Here is an 18,534-nt window from a genome sequence, read left to right as displayed (position 1 = left end):
CAAAGCTTAGTAGTAGGAAAGAAGCAATCTCCAAACCAACATTTAAGATGATTCCTGACTCTGATACAAAATGAGTTTAGGCTATGGTAGTCAGTCGGAGATACTTAAGAGTTGGACGGACTTTCTACCCTAGATCAGTGAAAATGCGAGGTAAATAACTGTGAAACGGAAAAGTTAATCTGGTTATGTCAGTCTTTATTCTTTTTACTGTCATTATTCTCTTCAATAAATTGGTTCTCTAATCCTAATTCGGGCAAATAGAAATTTTGAACCTGATAGTTATCAGTTTAAACTATCAGATGTTTGTGGGGTATCACTGAGATAAAAAGGCAAACATTTAGGATATTGAGATGAATATTTAGCGTAGTATATTTGGAAGAAGGATGATTGAATCGGTGAGGAATATGAAGATAAGGAATAGTGAAAAAAAAGATTAGCATGGGTGAGGGTACAGATTAGTGCCTTTTTAAGTGGTATGGTCTTGCGGAGAGAATGGAGGTCGAGAGGCTGGAGAAAAGGATGTTTAATTCTGATGTATTAAGAAGAGAGAAGAGAGGAAAACCTTGAAAATCCTCGGAAAAATGGCATCAGAGTGGAAGGACCTTAGTATCCGGACAGTGAAGGACAGCGTGTTATAAGTGAATGATTCCACAAGACATTTGATGAGCCTAATGTGCATTTATTTGAAGAAGCTAATGTAAAAGATTTCGTTTACATAGGGAACATTCTGCATGAGCTATTCACATATAATTTAGAAATTTCTTTATTTTTCCTTTTTTTCATGAAAGTAGCCCAAATTGTGGCTTGTTGCTGGAAAGTTCTTTACAGCGTTCCATCGTCCATCATCAGCATCGATTCCTCCTCTCTAATTTTTATGCGTGACCTTTGGTCTCTGTCAGCCTAATTGTCCAACCTTTAACTCGGGCTGCTACATTTTCGCCTTCGTGTAAGAACAAATCCTATGGAGGAGCTTTATGGATGTCTATGAATGTGACTTGAATAATCTTCGTATATATATATATATATATATATATATATATATATATATATATATATATATATATATATGTGTGTGTGTGTGTGTGTGTGTGTGTGTGTGTGTGTGTGTGTGTGTGTATGTAGTGAGGAAGGTATTCACTTCTTGAAAACTGTCTGTTGTAGCCTACTGCGCGCTTTCTCTTCCGTAGGAACAAGTTCCTCGATAATTGACGGAACAAGTTGTTCGATAATTAACTATCTTGGAGCTTCACTTATCGTGCTCAGATGTCGGCTATCTTCCAAATTTTCACGGACAGTTATCAATTTACCTCTAGTCCAATAAATGCTAGAAATCATTCCAGTACTCAAGCAACGCCCATAAAAGCTTTGATGGGACATGTACCGAGATTACCATATGCATGGCTGAATTAGCCAATACAGCCAAATTATTCTGAAGACATCATGACGAAAAGAATTAGTAATTTCAAGGTAATTCATAAACAGTTACACAAGAATCTAGAAGAAGCCCAGAAGACCATGATCGACAAGCGTCAAGAAGGATTAAAGCCAGTAGATTACAAGATAGGGGATGAAGCCTACATCAAGACGGAAGTAAGAAGTGGAATTAATTATAAGTTAGCCGCTAAATTCACAGGTCCGTACAAAGTCGTAGATATACAAGAGACAAAAGTGAAGGTGATGAAAGTAAACAACCAAATACCTTCCACATATGCTGAATCATTAGGAGAAGAGGGATTCTGGATAAATAAAGACAAAGTCAAGAGAACTTAAGAAATCAAGGAACCAGAATTGACTGAAGAATTCGAAAAACGAAAAACTAGGTATAACCTAAGAAATAGAAGAGTCACATTTCAGTAATTATAATAAAAACAAACCCATCAATTCATCCTATTATTCCCTGTATTTGATTTCCTTATTGATAAGTTTACCTTCAACGGTTGACCTAGGAATATTTTTTTTTTTTTGTATTGTTGCAATTCTTACTTTGATTAGCTGGTTTTGTAGCAAAAGTTCGGGGTTAGATGTCAACGTCGAATTTACTTTTTCTTTGACTATAGGGGGAACATTTAGGAAACGAGGGAATGTAAGTAAATTTTTTAAAATGTAATGTAATCATTTTAAGGAGTTTATCAATTATATCTTAGTTTTCTAACCAAGCACGACTAATATCTTTCAAGAAGGAATTTCCTAGATAGACACTAAATAATTTTAAGAAAAGAAAACTCTTTTTACCCTTAATTCAGATTTTATTACAATAACTAACACACTTACCTTATGCACTTGTTAAGAAGACTTTAATTAATGAAAACTTACTAATTATTGTTACAGTAAATATAGAAAATTTACAAGTACTGATCTCTTACCACTTTCTTTAATTGAGTTGCCAATCATACCTTTAATGTTGAATAATGAGCACGCAAAACTTATTATACGAGAAAAATACTTATAGTTACATGAAAGAAGTCAAGATTAATTTGTATAAACACATAACACACTTGTTGACACATACTGTACAATTACACAAGGATATTTCTCCAGAACGTTTCAAGAAGTACAAAACCGAGAAGGTAGCCGTCAAGTCTACATCCCCCTTCGCACAGTTAACCAAGAAATGCTATTAACTTTCGTCGTCATCAGAAGAGAATGAAAAAATATCTATTTATCAAATTCCATAAATAATAGGGCGATATCCACTTGAATAAAATAGGACTGAAGTCTGAGTAATGACTATGTAACTTGGATAGCAAATTCTATTTTGTTTTACAAATACATTTGAATATCTTATTTCAATCTGATTGAAGAAATGTTCATTTTTATATTCAATTTAATGATTTAAAAGTTATCTTATAAATTATGTGATTTTCCTGAGAAGCATGTGTTAGGGGTCCTCGTAGACACGTTATTTTTGTCTCAGTTTAGCTAGAGCTGCCGGAGTCGGCTGGGTAGCTGGCCGAGATTATAATGGAATCGAGTCTATAATTGAATAAACTAAATATCTTAATATACGCGTGAGGGCATACAGAAAATCACCGATAAAGACAGAGAGAGCAAAACAGAAAAGGGGCGATAACAAAAATAAGTAATCCCAGATGCCGAATTTGACCGTTTGTCGCCCATTCGAATCAAAGTGTTTACCTCTTAAAGAACTGGGCAAAAAGAGGAGCTAATTGAGATCTTGACCTCGTCCGGTGACCTCTCGCACACCATAACATTAACTCGATAACAACCGTTGGACGAACTGTATAGTTAATTAAACGTGAAGCATTAATGGAAAAGGGAAGCCCATCTGGGCGAAACTTGGGAAAGTTATACCAGATTTCAGCATCGAATGAATGCCTATATATACGAAGACTCTGGAAGGAAAGTCAGTTAGAAAAAGGCATCAGGGCGGGGAGGGTGTGAGATGTGTGGAGAGGTGACCGTGAAAGCTCCAAGTAACTTGTGAACTTATATAAAATTTCTGAGTGCCCACAGACTAAGTGAAATTCGAAGTCCAAGAATTTTACAATGTGCCTTTTAAGATAAAGACTCGGTCACTACTACCGTTTGAAAAGGTGGAAAATTTATGCAGCTTAAACACTAAAATAAGTGTACTTAAGGGGAAACGTAATTTTCATTTAACCAAAATGTATAAAAAGAAAACTTTTGAAAATTTGGAAATTAGCCGACATCTGAATACTCTAGATGAAGCTGCAACATATTTAATTATCGAGTAACTTGTTCCTACAGAGTGAAAGCACGCAGTACAACAGACAGTTTATAAGAAGTGAATACCTTCCCACTACATATATATATATATATATATATATATATATATATATATATATATATATATATATATATATATATATATACATATATATATATATATATATATATATATATATATATATATGTGTGTGTGTGTGTATATTTATGCATATATATATGTATGTATGTATATGTATATCATACACACATATATATACATATATATTATATATATGTATATATATAAAATATATGTATATATGTGTTAATATACATATACATACATACATATATATATACTGCATATATATATATATATATATATATATATATATATATATATATATATATATATATATATATATACATATACATATATATATATGTATATATATATAAACCAAAGTTGAAGGCGGTTGCTACAAACCAGATGAACAAAACCAAGTATGGGAAGAAGAAAAATTCCTTTGTCCATTATACTATACTTGGCTGACGTTTCAAGACCATCTCTGTCCCATTCTCAAGGCTATAAAATCGAAAAATAAAAGTTGAAACAGATTCAGACTGAAGATTTTTCTTAAATAAAATATTAAAAGTATAAAAGCAAAACATGAGATAGAGCAGCAATCGAAGGCAAAGACTAAAGGAATGAAACTTAAGGATTTTTTGGTTCCAACGGAAACTTTACGAGATTACAATGATTTTTGAATAAGTGGCGAGGCTTCAAATGACCATCAGTTGCCGATACTTGAATTACTCTTCCTCAAACAGCTATACAGTTCCCCAATTAAATATTCAGGCCACGGCAACTCCTATGTACCGCTCGTCAGCTTCTTCTAGAACCAAACTGTCAATCAATCTCTATCTGCGATTACTGCCCGGTATTCTTTGTTCCTCCATCTCTTGTTATGCTTTTGTACCATTATTATTTTATGTTAGTAAATTTTTAAGCCTGAGCCAGTTTTAAATTTTATTTTTCAGTTTTATAGCCTTGAGTATGGAACAGAGATGGTTCTGAAATGCCAGCCAAATAAAGCATATTGAACAAAGGAATTGTCATTTTTTCCCCATACTGGTTGCTATATATATATATATATATATATATATATATATATATATATATATATATATATATATATATACATACTGTATATAGGTTTAGATTTTTATAAGATCGTCGTTTTTTTATATATATATATATATATATATATATATATATATATAGATATATATATATATATATATATGTATATATATATATATATATATATATATACATATATATATACATATATATATATATATATATATATATATATATATATATATATATATATATATATATATATGATTGCAATCAGCCTGACACGGGATTTATACGTACGGGGTGTAACACAAGTTTATGCAATTATTTCGGGATATGAAAGAAAACATATTTCTGGGCAGAAAATGCTCTATAATGATATGCATTTTAAGGCTTCGTTTGTCGGTGCTGGGAATTTTCAAATAACCGTTCATCATTACACTGCTCTTGGGCAAGGGAGGTGGATAACGGGAGGTCGGAGTAGCCTCTTAACTATGATTTTTTTTCTTGCAATTAACCTCATTTTTATGATTAGCTTAAAGTTGTACCGCATAGCTTTATGTATCAAGTAAGTAGTGTAAATGTTGCTTGGCTATATTTGTTTGTGATCGTTGAATTCTAGACAACGTAGCAAATGACATGCAGGAAAAAGGGTTAAGAGAACAGGACACGGAAGATAGAAGAAGATGGAGAAGGCTTACACGGAACAGCGACCCCATAGAGAGATGGGTAAAGGCTGAAGACAAAGAAGAAGAAGTTGAATTCTAGAGCGCGCTGTCCTGCCGCCCCATCACAGAATTGCTGAGTCAGGAGTCATGACTATACCTATGCCGTTGTCTGATATATACTTTTGATGGAGAGGGGGAGATTTTTGATATTACATTTTAAATCTTTGAAGGGTGTCTAATGGATAAGCCTACTTTTGCTGGAGGGGAGACTAAAGTAAGCTTGCTTTTCTTTTTATTTTTTTATTAAGTATACCTTAGTTTAACCAGGCTACTGAGCTGATTAACAGCTCTCCTAGTGCTGGCCCGAAGGATTAGATTTATTTTACGTGGCTACGAACGAATTGGTTACCTAGCAACGGGACCCACAGCTTATTGTGGAATCCGAACCACATTATAGCGAGAAATGAATTTCTATCACCAGAAATAAATTCCTCTAATTCTTCATTGGCCGGTCGGAGAAAGGAACGCGGGCCAGCAGAGTGCTAGTACCCACCCACCCGTCCAATGAGGAACTATCATTGATGGAGAGGGAGAGGGTTTCAATGATGCATACATTTTTTCATTTTGTTCAGTATCTAAGGAATACATTTGACTGGGAGGTATTTTATTCACCTGGGCCTAATAGCTCCATCCTCCTCCTCGCCCCCCAAAACATCCCTGCCTACTCCGACATGCATTACACCATCTTACTCGCCCGAGAGCAGAACTTTTGATGAACAGTTATTTTGAAAATTCACCTCCCGACAAACGAAGCTTTAAAATGCATATCTTTATGTAACATTTTCGACTAAAAATTACTTTTTCATTCATTTCCCAAAATATTTGCATAAACTTGTGTTACAACCCGTATATCTAACACCCACAGGGAAAAATGGAAGAGGGTTGTGAATACTGGCCAGTTTCAACTTTATTGCTAAAACATTCTAAACTGACTGATACATAGTGGTATAACCCTTTATTATTTTTCCTCATGGTTGTTTTATATATATATATATATATATATATATATATATATATATATATATATATATATATATATATATATATATATATATGTATATATTATATATATGGCTTCAAGTCTAAGCATCTTGCAACGTAAATAGTAAAATTTTACACATTATTGTCATGGTAATGGAATTATACTTATAATATAACCAAGTTATCCTGAAAAATTAAATATATAAAGGGCTGTTTTTTTTAAACAATGAACGATGTTAAAGGAAGCATAAGCAAATAACAGAAAATAATACAAATGAAGAGTTCTAATACAAAAAATCATTTATTGTTTTAACTTTAGGTCTCAGCATAACCCACTGAAGCTTGGACCACACAGCTAAGGACTGTGGGATGGACTGGAATATAGAGTTTAAGCCAAAGGCCAAGCAATGGGACCTATGAGGTCATTCAGAGCTGGAAATGAAACTGAGAGTAGGTAGATTTGAAAGGTGTAACAGGAGGAAAACCTAGCTGTTGCACTATGAAATAATTGTTAGGAGAGGCTGGATAGGCCTACCAAGATGGAAGAAAGATATGAATGGAGGTACAGTAAAAGGAATGAAAGGGGTTGCAGCTAGGGGCCGAAGGGACGCTGCAAAGAACTTTAGTAATGCCTACGGTGTACCCCGCGAGGTGCACTGACGGCACTGCCCGCCCCCAACCCCTGTGGGAAATTTTAGTTAATACATAAAAGCAAAAGACCGAACACTCACCTCGGGGCTTTTCGAACTCAAGAACGACGACAAGAGAGAGGCCGAATAGACGCTCCTCTTCGACTTCGGTTTGTTCTTCGACTGGTGATCCGCCGTCGCCGAACTTTCTTCGTCGTAGTGTTCGGTGCTACTACTTTTTACCAGTCCTGTAAATTTTGGAAAATCTGAACTTCTTTGTGGTGACTGATGGCATTGAGGAATGGCCTCATTTTAAAGGTCTCCACAACTCAAGCGCTGAAATAATTTTTATTATTTTGCCTGGAAGTGGACATACGTTAGGAACAGTTGGGCCCAAAAAGAAATCGTTGCATCTCTCTCTCTCTCTCTCTCTCTCTCTCTCTCTCTCTCTCTCTTTTATTGTCATGTTACGCCTGATAATAAAAGTAAAATTTTTGACAAACGCATATTTCTAATATAGACAGTACTTTCGAAATTCTTTGATTCATATTCTTTTATATTTGACAAGACAAAATACAGGCATTCAAGAATACTTATCCAAAGAGCATTAAGGACAATACAGAGCAATCTGTCTAGGTTTAGTTCATTAGAAATCTAACGCGGGCGTAAATATTTGCATAAAGTAACACCACATTGTAGGTAACTGCAATGTCACCAGTAATTATCATTTATTGTCAGGGAAGAATCTCCGATATAGATGTAATTATACTAGTTATAAATAGACTAAAGATATGGCATACTTAACTTGCAAAACATGACGTGCGACTCTCAGACGGTATGCAGAACTGTGCTTGCTCATAATACTCTAGAAAAATAATATTTCTTCTTAAAATATGAAGATCCTTCAAGAATTTATGGTACCTGTTTGTCAAATTAACAATTTATCCAATAACTCATATATCTGTTTCGTGGTTTATTCAAACGGAAAAGAGTTCCTCCACCTAAGCCTTCACTTTGCAAAGGGAGGAACCAAAATGTCAATTCGAAAATGATTTTGGCCACGAATTGAACTTCCAACAATAATAAGTAAGAATAGGTCGTCCTGGTGTTTCCGTCCAATCCGTGAAGCCAGAACGTAGCGGAAGGAGCCGAAGAATATTCCCGACGCCACCGAAAGTTGCTGGATCACCACATTCTTGTTCAGCCGAGGGTCAGAGGAGAAGTGACGGAAGCTGCTGCTTTCGCAAAGGGCGGACGAACGCGACTAATCCGTGCGTATTCGTGTAGTCCGTCAGGAGCCGCGGCCATCGATTTCGGAGGAGGGGTAGGATATGCGCAGTAGATAATCCTGACCGGACTCCCAAGGATACAATGAACTATGCAAATGGCATTTCGTGCCAAGCAAATTTCTGCTGTAATCGATCTGCCCATCCTTTCTTCTCCTTGTCGTAGGGGATCTTAAGGTATTGATTCACTGTCTCTGTCCTCTGTCCGTCTATCTGTAATCCGCCAGTCTCTCCCGTTCAATAGATTCAAGGGTATCGCTAAATAAAAACCTCAGCATGAATGTCTAATCTGTGCATGATCATGACAACTGTCGTATCATGCATTACAGCTAATCAGATTGACAATGACGATGTCACGCCAAGTTCAACAGGCTAAAGTAACAGGTGATGTTGGCAGAGCTTGGACGGACGGAGATCCGAAACTACGGTACATTTTTTTTCTTCATTCGTGAGGGATTAAAATGTTATTAAAGAATGGGATATAATTAACGCAACGGAATGATTTCATGTTATACGTATGTAGATGGATGGTTGTCGACTGCGCAAGTTTAAGCACGCATGCATATATATATATATATATATATATATATATATATATATATATATATATATATATATATATATATATATATATATATATATATATATATATATATATATATATATATATATATGTATATATATATGTATATATATATATATATATATATATATATATATATATATATATATATATGTATGTATATATATATATATATATATATATATATATATATATATATATATATATATATATGTATATATATATATATATATGTATATATATATATATATATATATATATATATATATATATATATATATATATATATATATATATATATATGAATTTTATCACATGATTTTTATACACAGACATTAAGCTACAAATGTTTAATATCCAATTCGCTCTATCTCGCATGTGTGTGTGTGTGTGTGTGTGTGTATATATATATATATATATATATATATATATATATATATATATATATATATATATATATATATATATATATATATATATATATATATATATATAAAATGTACACGTGTATACATATAGATGGAAGGCTGTTGACTGAATAGGTGAAAGTTGCATACACACACACATATATATATATGTGTGTGTGTGTGTAGTTAAATTATAAATATATGAATTAGTTTAACTTTTTCTCCATCAGTAATCAATTTTCCTCAACAGGGAGTGGCTTCAGAGGAAAAAGAAAATGTAAATTTCACCCGCAAATTCATATTTAAACGAAATTAGTTGCTTCGTGCTTATTCACACACGGCTCAATAGCATCAGATCGAACCCTTTCCAGACTGTCTTCAATGTCTGTCTGACTTGTACTCTCGTACCCACTTTGCAGCAACCTGTCATTGCCAATTCTTTCCAAAGGATCAGAGCATCTTATAATGCTATTATGTAATCTTCACCTACATTAGCTTTTTTACCACCCTTTCAATTCTTATTAAACCATGTTAACTATACAAACATTTCTCAACAGCTACAACCGTTTCTTCTTTTACTCTCATTCAACAGTCACACTTCACCTCCATGGTGGAGTATTGGCTCAATGATTCCTTCAGATGATTCCACCTGGGCTTCCATAGACATTCGAAGTCTCTTCCCAATATTTTGCCCACTTAAAAAAATGGTTAGCTTTATCTAAGCAAGGATAAAAGTTGTAAGAAAATAATACTATCTATTAACTTTACATTGAACTTTCTGGAAAAAAAACTTATGATTAGTCTCACCAGAGAGAATAATGACTATTATTCTTATTAATGGACATACATTCATATGAAACACAACAAAAATGAATTACCTTGCCTGAAAAGCTTCTAATGAACTGGGGCACATACCCACAACCTAAAAAGGCCTAAACACACACACACACACACACACACAATAAATAAAAGACAAAAGTGGCGTACCAACCTGTTAGGTTCTTTCTGTGTATCCTAGTGATACCCTTACTAGTGGAAGGTTCATTTATCGAACAGAAGGTTTCCTTAGACTTGCTGGCATAGACGTTGAACTCGTGGTAAATCCAGCGGTCTTCCAAAGACTTCAGGGGTGGTGTGCTTTCCCTCGGGAGTTCGACGCTTGACTGAGGAAGATAGGTGATTTCATTTACAAAATCGCAGAAGTTATTCACATAAATAAGGAGTGGGAAAAACTTTTACAGAATCCTAAGATACTTGAAACTTTTCTCTTATTGTTTAGCTTCTTATTTTAAGTTGTAATACAAACTATGCCTTTTACTTTTATTTTGTAAATAAACCACTTTTGCTCTCGTTAGATATCGAGGGCCTTTACTTCGATACTAATTCCATTCATCTATCCAACATTGGAGATTCCTCTCCTGCTTCCTTCCAGCTCTTACGAACTGCAAACTGTTTTCATCAACCGATTATCCTTCATTCTTTCCACATACCCAGACCTTCTCAAAACATTTAGGTGCATTCATTACCTAAGCTAATTTTCTTAACATTTATCTTTCATGTTTCCTCACGCTTCTCAACATTTGATTTCTTCTTATGTGACTAAGCTATACAAAAAAAACGATCTCGGTAGCCTCAGTCCTTAATTTTTGAATTGCACTTAGCATACCCGTATGAATCAGGCTCCTCTTTTTATCCACCATCGATACTACAATTCACTTCTTATAATCTTATAATCTCCTTCTTGACCTAAAACACTTTCAATTTCTTTTCCTGGAAAAGCTTACAAACCTATACCCTAGTTTCTGTCGTTTCTCTTCACTTTTGCTTATTATTACTATAAGTTCCTTTAGGCTCAGCCATTCCACAATCCATTTCACGACTCATTTTGCTATCCCTCAACTATGAACCCACATCATTTGTAATTTCTCCAATTCTCACATCGTTCTATAAAAATATTAAACAGTTAGGGAAACATAAAATACTCTTGTCCTAAACCAAACTTCTATAGCAAACCAGTCACTCTCTTGCCTACAAATCCAAACACATGCTTGCTTTCATCATGAAAAAACTTGATCGTTCTCAACATCTTATTTTCTTTACCATAAATCCTCAACACCCCCCACATGGCCTCTCTACCGATTCTCTCATTATCTTTTAGCAGGTCCGTTTACGCCACATACATTTTTCTCTTTAGTCTTTACTAATAAGCATCTCACACATTTGTTTTATCACAAACACTTTGTCTACCAATCCTAACAAATTTTGCTATCTTTCTTGCCTTGTCAGTCAAAAGCCTATCATATTCCTTCAATGGTGTACAACATACAGGCATGTCCCAGAAAACTCTTACAGTTGTCCTTGTCACCTTCATCTTTATATAAAGGGATAATGTTTCCTCTCGCCCATTCCTTTTGTAACATTTTACTCAGCCCGATATATCTTAAGCAACTCGGTCAACCGCTTAACCACTTTCACTTTATTTTCCACACCAACTACATTGCAATACCGTGGTGTCTTTCTGTCCCTTAATCTCTTGAGTATTCTTAACTATTCTTTAAATGTACTAACCCCTTCAGGTGTTACACTCGGCTCTGCCTTCTTTGTGTCCTCCACAAGCAATATAAAAAAAAGTGTGGGAGTGCGTGGGTTCAACTTTGGAGTTAATCCCAAGTTAAAGTGAATTTAATATTAAAGGGTTGTTTGTTCCTTAATGATGGAATTCATAAAACTGTTGTGTTCGAAACTGACAAACTATAATATATATCTGTGTGCATACGCTATGTCCATGGGGACCATTATAATACTCTATATACATTACGAGCTATAAAACAATACATTATGAAGTCCTCTATTATACGTTCTTGGATATGCTCACGTGACGCACGTACAGATTGACAGACAGACAGAGTGATGGTAAAATAACTCAGATAACGCATACCCGCCCCATGAAATATGCGTGAGGGTCTGGTTCCATTTGAAATTACAGTTCCCTCGAGAATTATTTCTCAATTCTGACCAACTGAAATTTTCTGAACCACATATACTATTTTCTGGTTCGCGGTCCATTATTTTGGTCTGATCTTTTCGTAGGTAATTTGCCATAAAATGGAACTCAAAGTTTCGCAAATTTTTCTTTCATTATTTGCGTTATCATAATTATTATCGTTATCTTATTATGATTATTAGAATTCCATTACCAGTACACCATCCACAAAAGAATAAGAAACCTTGAACGCATGACGCACACATGCGCATGCGTTAGGCTCATATGTACCCCAAACTAGTCATTTTCAGATCAACTATTAGATCTAGCATAAGCTCCACTCTCTTCATATCACTTCCAACTGCTCTCAACGGATTACGTTCGTAACAATATATCTTCAGCACCCTCCATTTTAGCTCTCAGTCGATTCTTTTATAAGCTTTGTCTTCGTCATTGCACGCTATGTACAACTTCTTCCCCTTCACTCCCAAACTTTTCAAACTGGTTTTATAATGAATGCTTTACCCCACTTCCTTTTTTTTTTTTTAAACCCACAATGTTCTTCCCCTGTGATTCCTTAAATTAGATTTATTCCTTGCTCTATCAAAACCTTAGCATACAGGACCTTAACATTATGGCCATATAATTCTTACAAGTTTCTGCTTAGCAACGGAATTATTCCTCTCAATCATTCCTCTGGAGCCTTCCCGTTGTCAAAACATCATACACAATCTGTACGTTACTCAGACACATCAGCAGCTGCCAATTCATGGTAGGTTCCAGGAAGAAACAATTTCAGGAAATTTGCTGGGAATAATACTATAATTATCAGCTGATGACATCAGCTCCTCAGATAAGCCTGAGAGCTCCTGACTGGCTAAGAGTACTTCTCAGGCTAATTGTATAGGAAAACGGCAACTGGTCCGTCCCGAGCACTACTCTAGGTTTTTGAGGGAGTCCAGGGACGATTGACAGACCAGGAGTACATCACTGGTAACCTGGGAGAGCACAAGGGCAACAGATTTGGCCAAAACGCTCATCTGGGGTTTCAGAGGAGCATGGTGACTACTACTGACTAGCACAATACTTCTTTGGTGACTCGGCGAGCTCAAGGATGTTTGGCCATCCTAGAGCTCTCCTCTGGGTTTCCAGGGGCGAACAAGGGTGACTTGAGAGCAGAGTGTGCTTCTTTGGTTGTTCTTGGGCATGAGGATAATCTTCATACAGTTGACGCCACTTCCAGGTCATCCTTTGGCATGGTGAACAGCCTGTATACCCCCGTTGGCTAGGTGCAACTCCAGTTGTAGATGTGTTTCGAGTGCTGAGGAGGATTCTGTATCTACCTCAGCAGAAGCTACGATGGCCCACTCCATATCTGCCCAGGCATATCACAGCCTGAAGGAGGTGACTTCACCTAAAAGGAGCTTGGATAGCCCAGTGGCAACTACTGATCTCCATGGATATTACTCAGGCACACAACCTATGGCCTCAATGTGATGACTCTTGTTTGGGAGAGTCAATAAAAAAAGTATTCCATCCTACAACGAATAACACACCGTAAGCACTGATGCTCAATGGAGATATTCAGTGTTAATTATCACAAATATTCTTTCAGAAGTACAGCATGTGCTTTCGATGATTATGCAACACACACTAACTACAGTACATATGGCAGAGTAATCTAAATGAAAATTATTAAACCTAACAAACCTTTTGGGGGACTAAAGGTGTCAGTTCTGAAATAGCATCTACATTGCTTGGGCCCTTTTCTGCAATTAGTCCACAACTAGATAACTTAACAGAGAAGAAGCAAGGTTATTATCGGCATTACTATAGTTAGGGGTAATATATTTGAAAAGTAACAGATCTTTAATTAAAATACAATTTTACGTGCTACCCATCATAAATATAAAATTATATGCATTTTTTGTTAAATCAATTTATTACATTATCTGTAAAACTTTAAAAAGTTGCCATGAGGGATATAACAAAAAATGGCACCAGTCTCAGTCAAACAAAAAGAAAATTCCTATTTTCCCCCCTCCTAGGCAGTTCAAGAAACACTGCCTGAAGAGTGGGAGTTGTGAGAATTAACTCGGCCACACACTCTGTCATTTTCACCACAATCATTACATATTTGGAAGCTGTTCCAGGGCCCGTGCTAGCATAAGCCAGCTTAATCTCACCCAACCACAGATTCTGCAGAGACTTTCTTAACTCAGGAGTTAATAATTCACGCCCCAGGCAAGTTTAGAGGAAGATATCTATCGACCGGTTTTTTTTTCATTGGAAGTGCTTCGACCTTTCAAGACAGACGTCTCCGCCTTGAGGCACATTTAGGCTCTACGTATTTACAGTCACGACTGATATTTTTGCACCGATGAACGCGAGAGAGAAAATGATTGGTTCACCATCTCTTCATTTCCACCTCGAGACTTCTTCTAGATTGAGATGGCCTTATGATGGAACTTCGAGACCACGGAGGTCTTTTTCTTTCCATTGTAATCCCTTAATCCGGGTATCATATTTTGTTATTAAATACATTCTTTGGCTGATTAACTCCAATATTTATGAGACGGGGCAAGAATTTCACTTTTTACAGAAAAAGAAAAACAATGCCTTTTTTTTATTAAGATGAATTTCTTTTGAGCCGCCTTCATATGTAATACCTTTGAGTCTCATTTCGTTGCGAATCATTTAATAAATGTTCGATTTCTTCAATTTGAATAGAAAGTAATGATTCGTTAGAAAAAATAATGGATCGCATCAATTTTAGGAGCAATTGCTTCCATGATTTAATTCCGGCTATGAAATCCATTCAGAAAACGAGACGTTTGGAATTAAATTTTGTTATACTTCAAGTATAGCTCCATTTCTTTTCTCCAGTTATCTTACCAACAACTATGTTAATCACGGTTCTTTAAGCAAGCAAGAGAATCAAAGGCGACTGGCTTTGTAAAAATAAATTCTCATTTACCTGTGAACAAAGTCAAAACAAAATAACTCTTTCTCACATTTTGTTAGATGTGCCAGTTCGCCTGTAAAAACCTTTTAATTTGAAGGTCCTTATAAATAAAAATCTAGTATTCCGGAAGCTTCTGTCCTTTCTCGTATCGATCATGGAATCCGAAGGTTGCCAGGTTCCTTTAATAATCCAGGATCTCACCCCAAGACTTAATGATTCCTGTTTAAACCAGGACCTCGTTCGGTTTCTTCAGTTCGTTCTTCTTTACTACTGGATCGTGATGTACTGTACATTGCCCCTGTACAACAGTAGATGTTGTACATACTCACGTCTGAATAGCACGTCGTCTTCTATTTTCACAAAGTGTCCCACTAAGAGCTTCCTGTTGTAAAGGTCACGCATCTGAAGGCCACGTGGTTCGTAAGCTTTTCCTTCCACTGACCTAGTTCCTCCAAGTTCTCTTAATTGCCATTAATCAAATTCTCAAACTCAGCAGCGGTTTATTAAAAACACATTTTGATAAGAGGTTATTTTTCTTAAAATGATCACGTTAAGTTTTCACAGTACCAGCATCAAATTATAATCTGCACACTTTGGTGTCACCCACAGACCCTTAATATACCCAAGAAAACAATGCTATTTTTAGGTTACTTCCGTTAATATGAATGTATCCTATTATCATTTTGTTACAAAGCGTATGAAATGTAAGCAAAGATTACATGCGGTGTCATTATTTTAAAACGGACAACATTCAAATTACCCTAGATTAAATTAACTTAGCCAGTGGTTCAGTTACAGTTACAGTCGCTTTGTTCTTTCCTATATGTGGGCAGAAACAGACCCTAAGGGCAGAACCCCTCAAAACCTTAGTGAGCACCCTTGTGCCCTAGACATTTTCCTTACCTTCGTCTGTCCTATCATAATTAGTAGAGATTTGGAAGTTATTCTCAAAACTTACGTCTGAGCTCCGGCGAGAGTTTAAGTAGGAAGACAAAAAGGAACCTGAAAATATCCTCCGAATGGTACCTCCTTGACTGCTCCCTGAGAAATGGCCCAACGACGAGCCAACAGCTCTACTTGCATCCTTCCGTGCCACCTCTGAAAGTCAGAACACCAGGAGATAAGTATTTATTTTCTATTTACTTATTGTAATATGCAGCTGGACGAGAAAGTCAACAATTAACCTAGAAGTTGCAGTACAACTTCGTTTGTTGAGAGGAAACTTGATGTTCCACCCGCTGGCTGATGGACAGTTAAGGATGATACAAGTTAAGATTTTAAGAATGAACAATTCTATCTCATGAAATTATTAGTTACTAATCGTGGTTGTAATCCTGTCGTTGTATTTAATCAATGAGTCGCAGCCTCTGTTGCGAAGACTGTAGTCAACTAAGCTGTCAAAATTCATGTTAAACCTTCCATTGCAATCACTAAAAGCAAAACCATTATTATGGAGATTCTCAGTCCTCAACAATGTATTTTTTCGCTTTGTTCTTAAGTCTCCTAAAATTAGATGTGGTTAAGTCAGGTTACATCCCTATATTCTTTAATTTACTTCCCCCTACGTTAGGTTAGGTGGGGGGGGGGGTTATGCCCAAAGCTGGCTAAGCACCCAGGGCTCTAGGTTCACATAGGTTAAATGCATCCTTCTAATTCATTCGTTTTGTATCTTCTCCTATCCCAAGACCCTACTTTCCCACTGTGGACCCTCTCATCTTGAGGATATAAAGAGGGAAGGGTCCAATATCTCTAAAACTACTCATTTGCTAACGAAATATACGTCAGAAACGTCCAAAGCATAGATTAAAATATTAAGGCACACTTTCAACTCCGTAATGACAAAGGATGCTTTGAGAAATCCCCGTTTAGTGGATTCCCAGCGACGTATTCAACGGATTCCTAACCCCTCTGTGTTACGGACTCCCAGTCCCCTTGTTTAACGAACTCACTGTGTGTCTGTCGTTACCGTACTGAGTTCTCTCGTCTTCTGTACTGAAGTCGACGAGGAAGTTTGGTCCCTGATAAATCCAGCGATCTTCCATTGATGACAACTGTAGCGTCTCTCCTCCCTCGACGACTGGAAGTTCCCTCTCATCCTGTGGACGACAAAGAACGTAATCAACGCGGGTCTGAGTGGTTTTTCACATGTCGAAAAAATTAATGGAACTAGAAAATACGTCATAGGGCACATGGAAAAAATGATAATAGCTCTTCCTCTCATTTCAGAAATGATCTGTCAGTGACGATGAGTCTCATTTATGTTATTATCCCTTCTTCATCAGTTTCGTCTTTTGGTCCAGATGGAAAATTAATCCTCTTCATCTGATTATAGTTAGCATCTTTGTTCAAGTGACAAAATACTCGAGTGATTGACGAAACAATAATTTACAGATTAATTACATGGTTCAAATTGATTACAGAGCATTCTTATAGTTTTCTTACTTCATAGCACGAAAAGACTATGAAGACAAGGGCAACTGTGATATGGGTAGCCTATTTGAATGACTGATGGGGTTGCTATGAATAGATAATCATATGTATACTTAGGTATGCAAGGAAAAGAGTGTAAGATTATGTTGTTACACAGAAGATGAAGGAACAAATTGACAGACGTATTGGTCAAAGTCCACCAAAGTAATTACCTTACGTGACCATTTTTTCCAACACAGTGAATGTCATAATCAATAAAATTACGGGGTATATACACGTCTTACAGTTTTTATGGCCATGATGTTAGGTGCAAAGGTATGACCACCATCATTTTCAATGGGTATGTGATTGATAATACAGAAACTTGATGGGTAAATAGTTTGTCAACGTTTGGCAAACGCTGAAAAAAGTAAAAGCTTTAGCAGGGGAGGAAAAAGGAACACGTTATTATGCCTTAATGTAATCAAGACGAGAAAGTTTAATAAGGAGGCAGTGAAGTCAGCAAAAAAGGAGAATATGGAAGATAAAATACAATAGTTAAAGACACTTAAATGAAGGTACTTTATGCCTGCATGGTATGCAATGTTCCAGGATGGTATTCTAGAGTCAGCAGTATAAAGTAAAAAAAAAAAAAAAAAAAAAAAAGATTATCCGAGGTATAGGTATGCAGGGCGATGAATAAGCAAGTGAGAGAGAGAGAAAAAAGGG

The 18,534-nt window shown here is 35.9% G+C and overlaps 1 protein-coding gene across 1 annotated transcript in view; it reads right to left on the bottom strand.

The window, feature by feature from the left end:
* Positions 1 to 18,534, bottom strand: part of LOC136848673 (uncharacterized) — a 35,461-nt gene that overhangs the window by 13,566 nt on the left and 3,361 nt on the right. The window contains exons 2-5 of the mRNA XM_067121123.1: positions 17,363 to 17,492; positions 16,355 to 16,494; positions 10,440 to 10,611; positions 7,275 to 7,420 (exon numbers count right to left, since the gene is read on the bottom strand). Coding sequence (XP_066977224.1) covers positions 7,275 to 7,420; positions 10,440 to 10,611; positions 16,355 to 16,494; positions 17,363 to 17,492 — 588 coding nt within the window. The remainder of the gene's footprint in view (positions 1 to 7,274; positions 7,421 to 10,439; positions 10,612 to 16,354; positions 16,495 to 17,362; positions 17,493 to 18,534) is intronic.

This window comes from Macrobrachium rosenbergii, chromosome 19 (genome assembly GCF_040412425.1).
Source record: "Macrobrachium rosenbergii isolate ZJJX-2024 chromosome 19, ASM4041242v1, whole genome shotgun sequence".
NCBI lineage: Eukaryota > Metazoa > Arthropoda > Malacostraca > Decapoda > Palaemonidae > Macrobrachium > Macrobrachium rosenbergii.
This window is presented reverse-complemented; position numbering and strand designations above follow the sequence as displayed.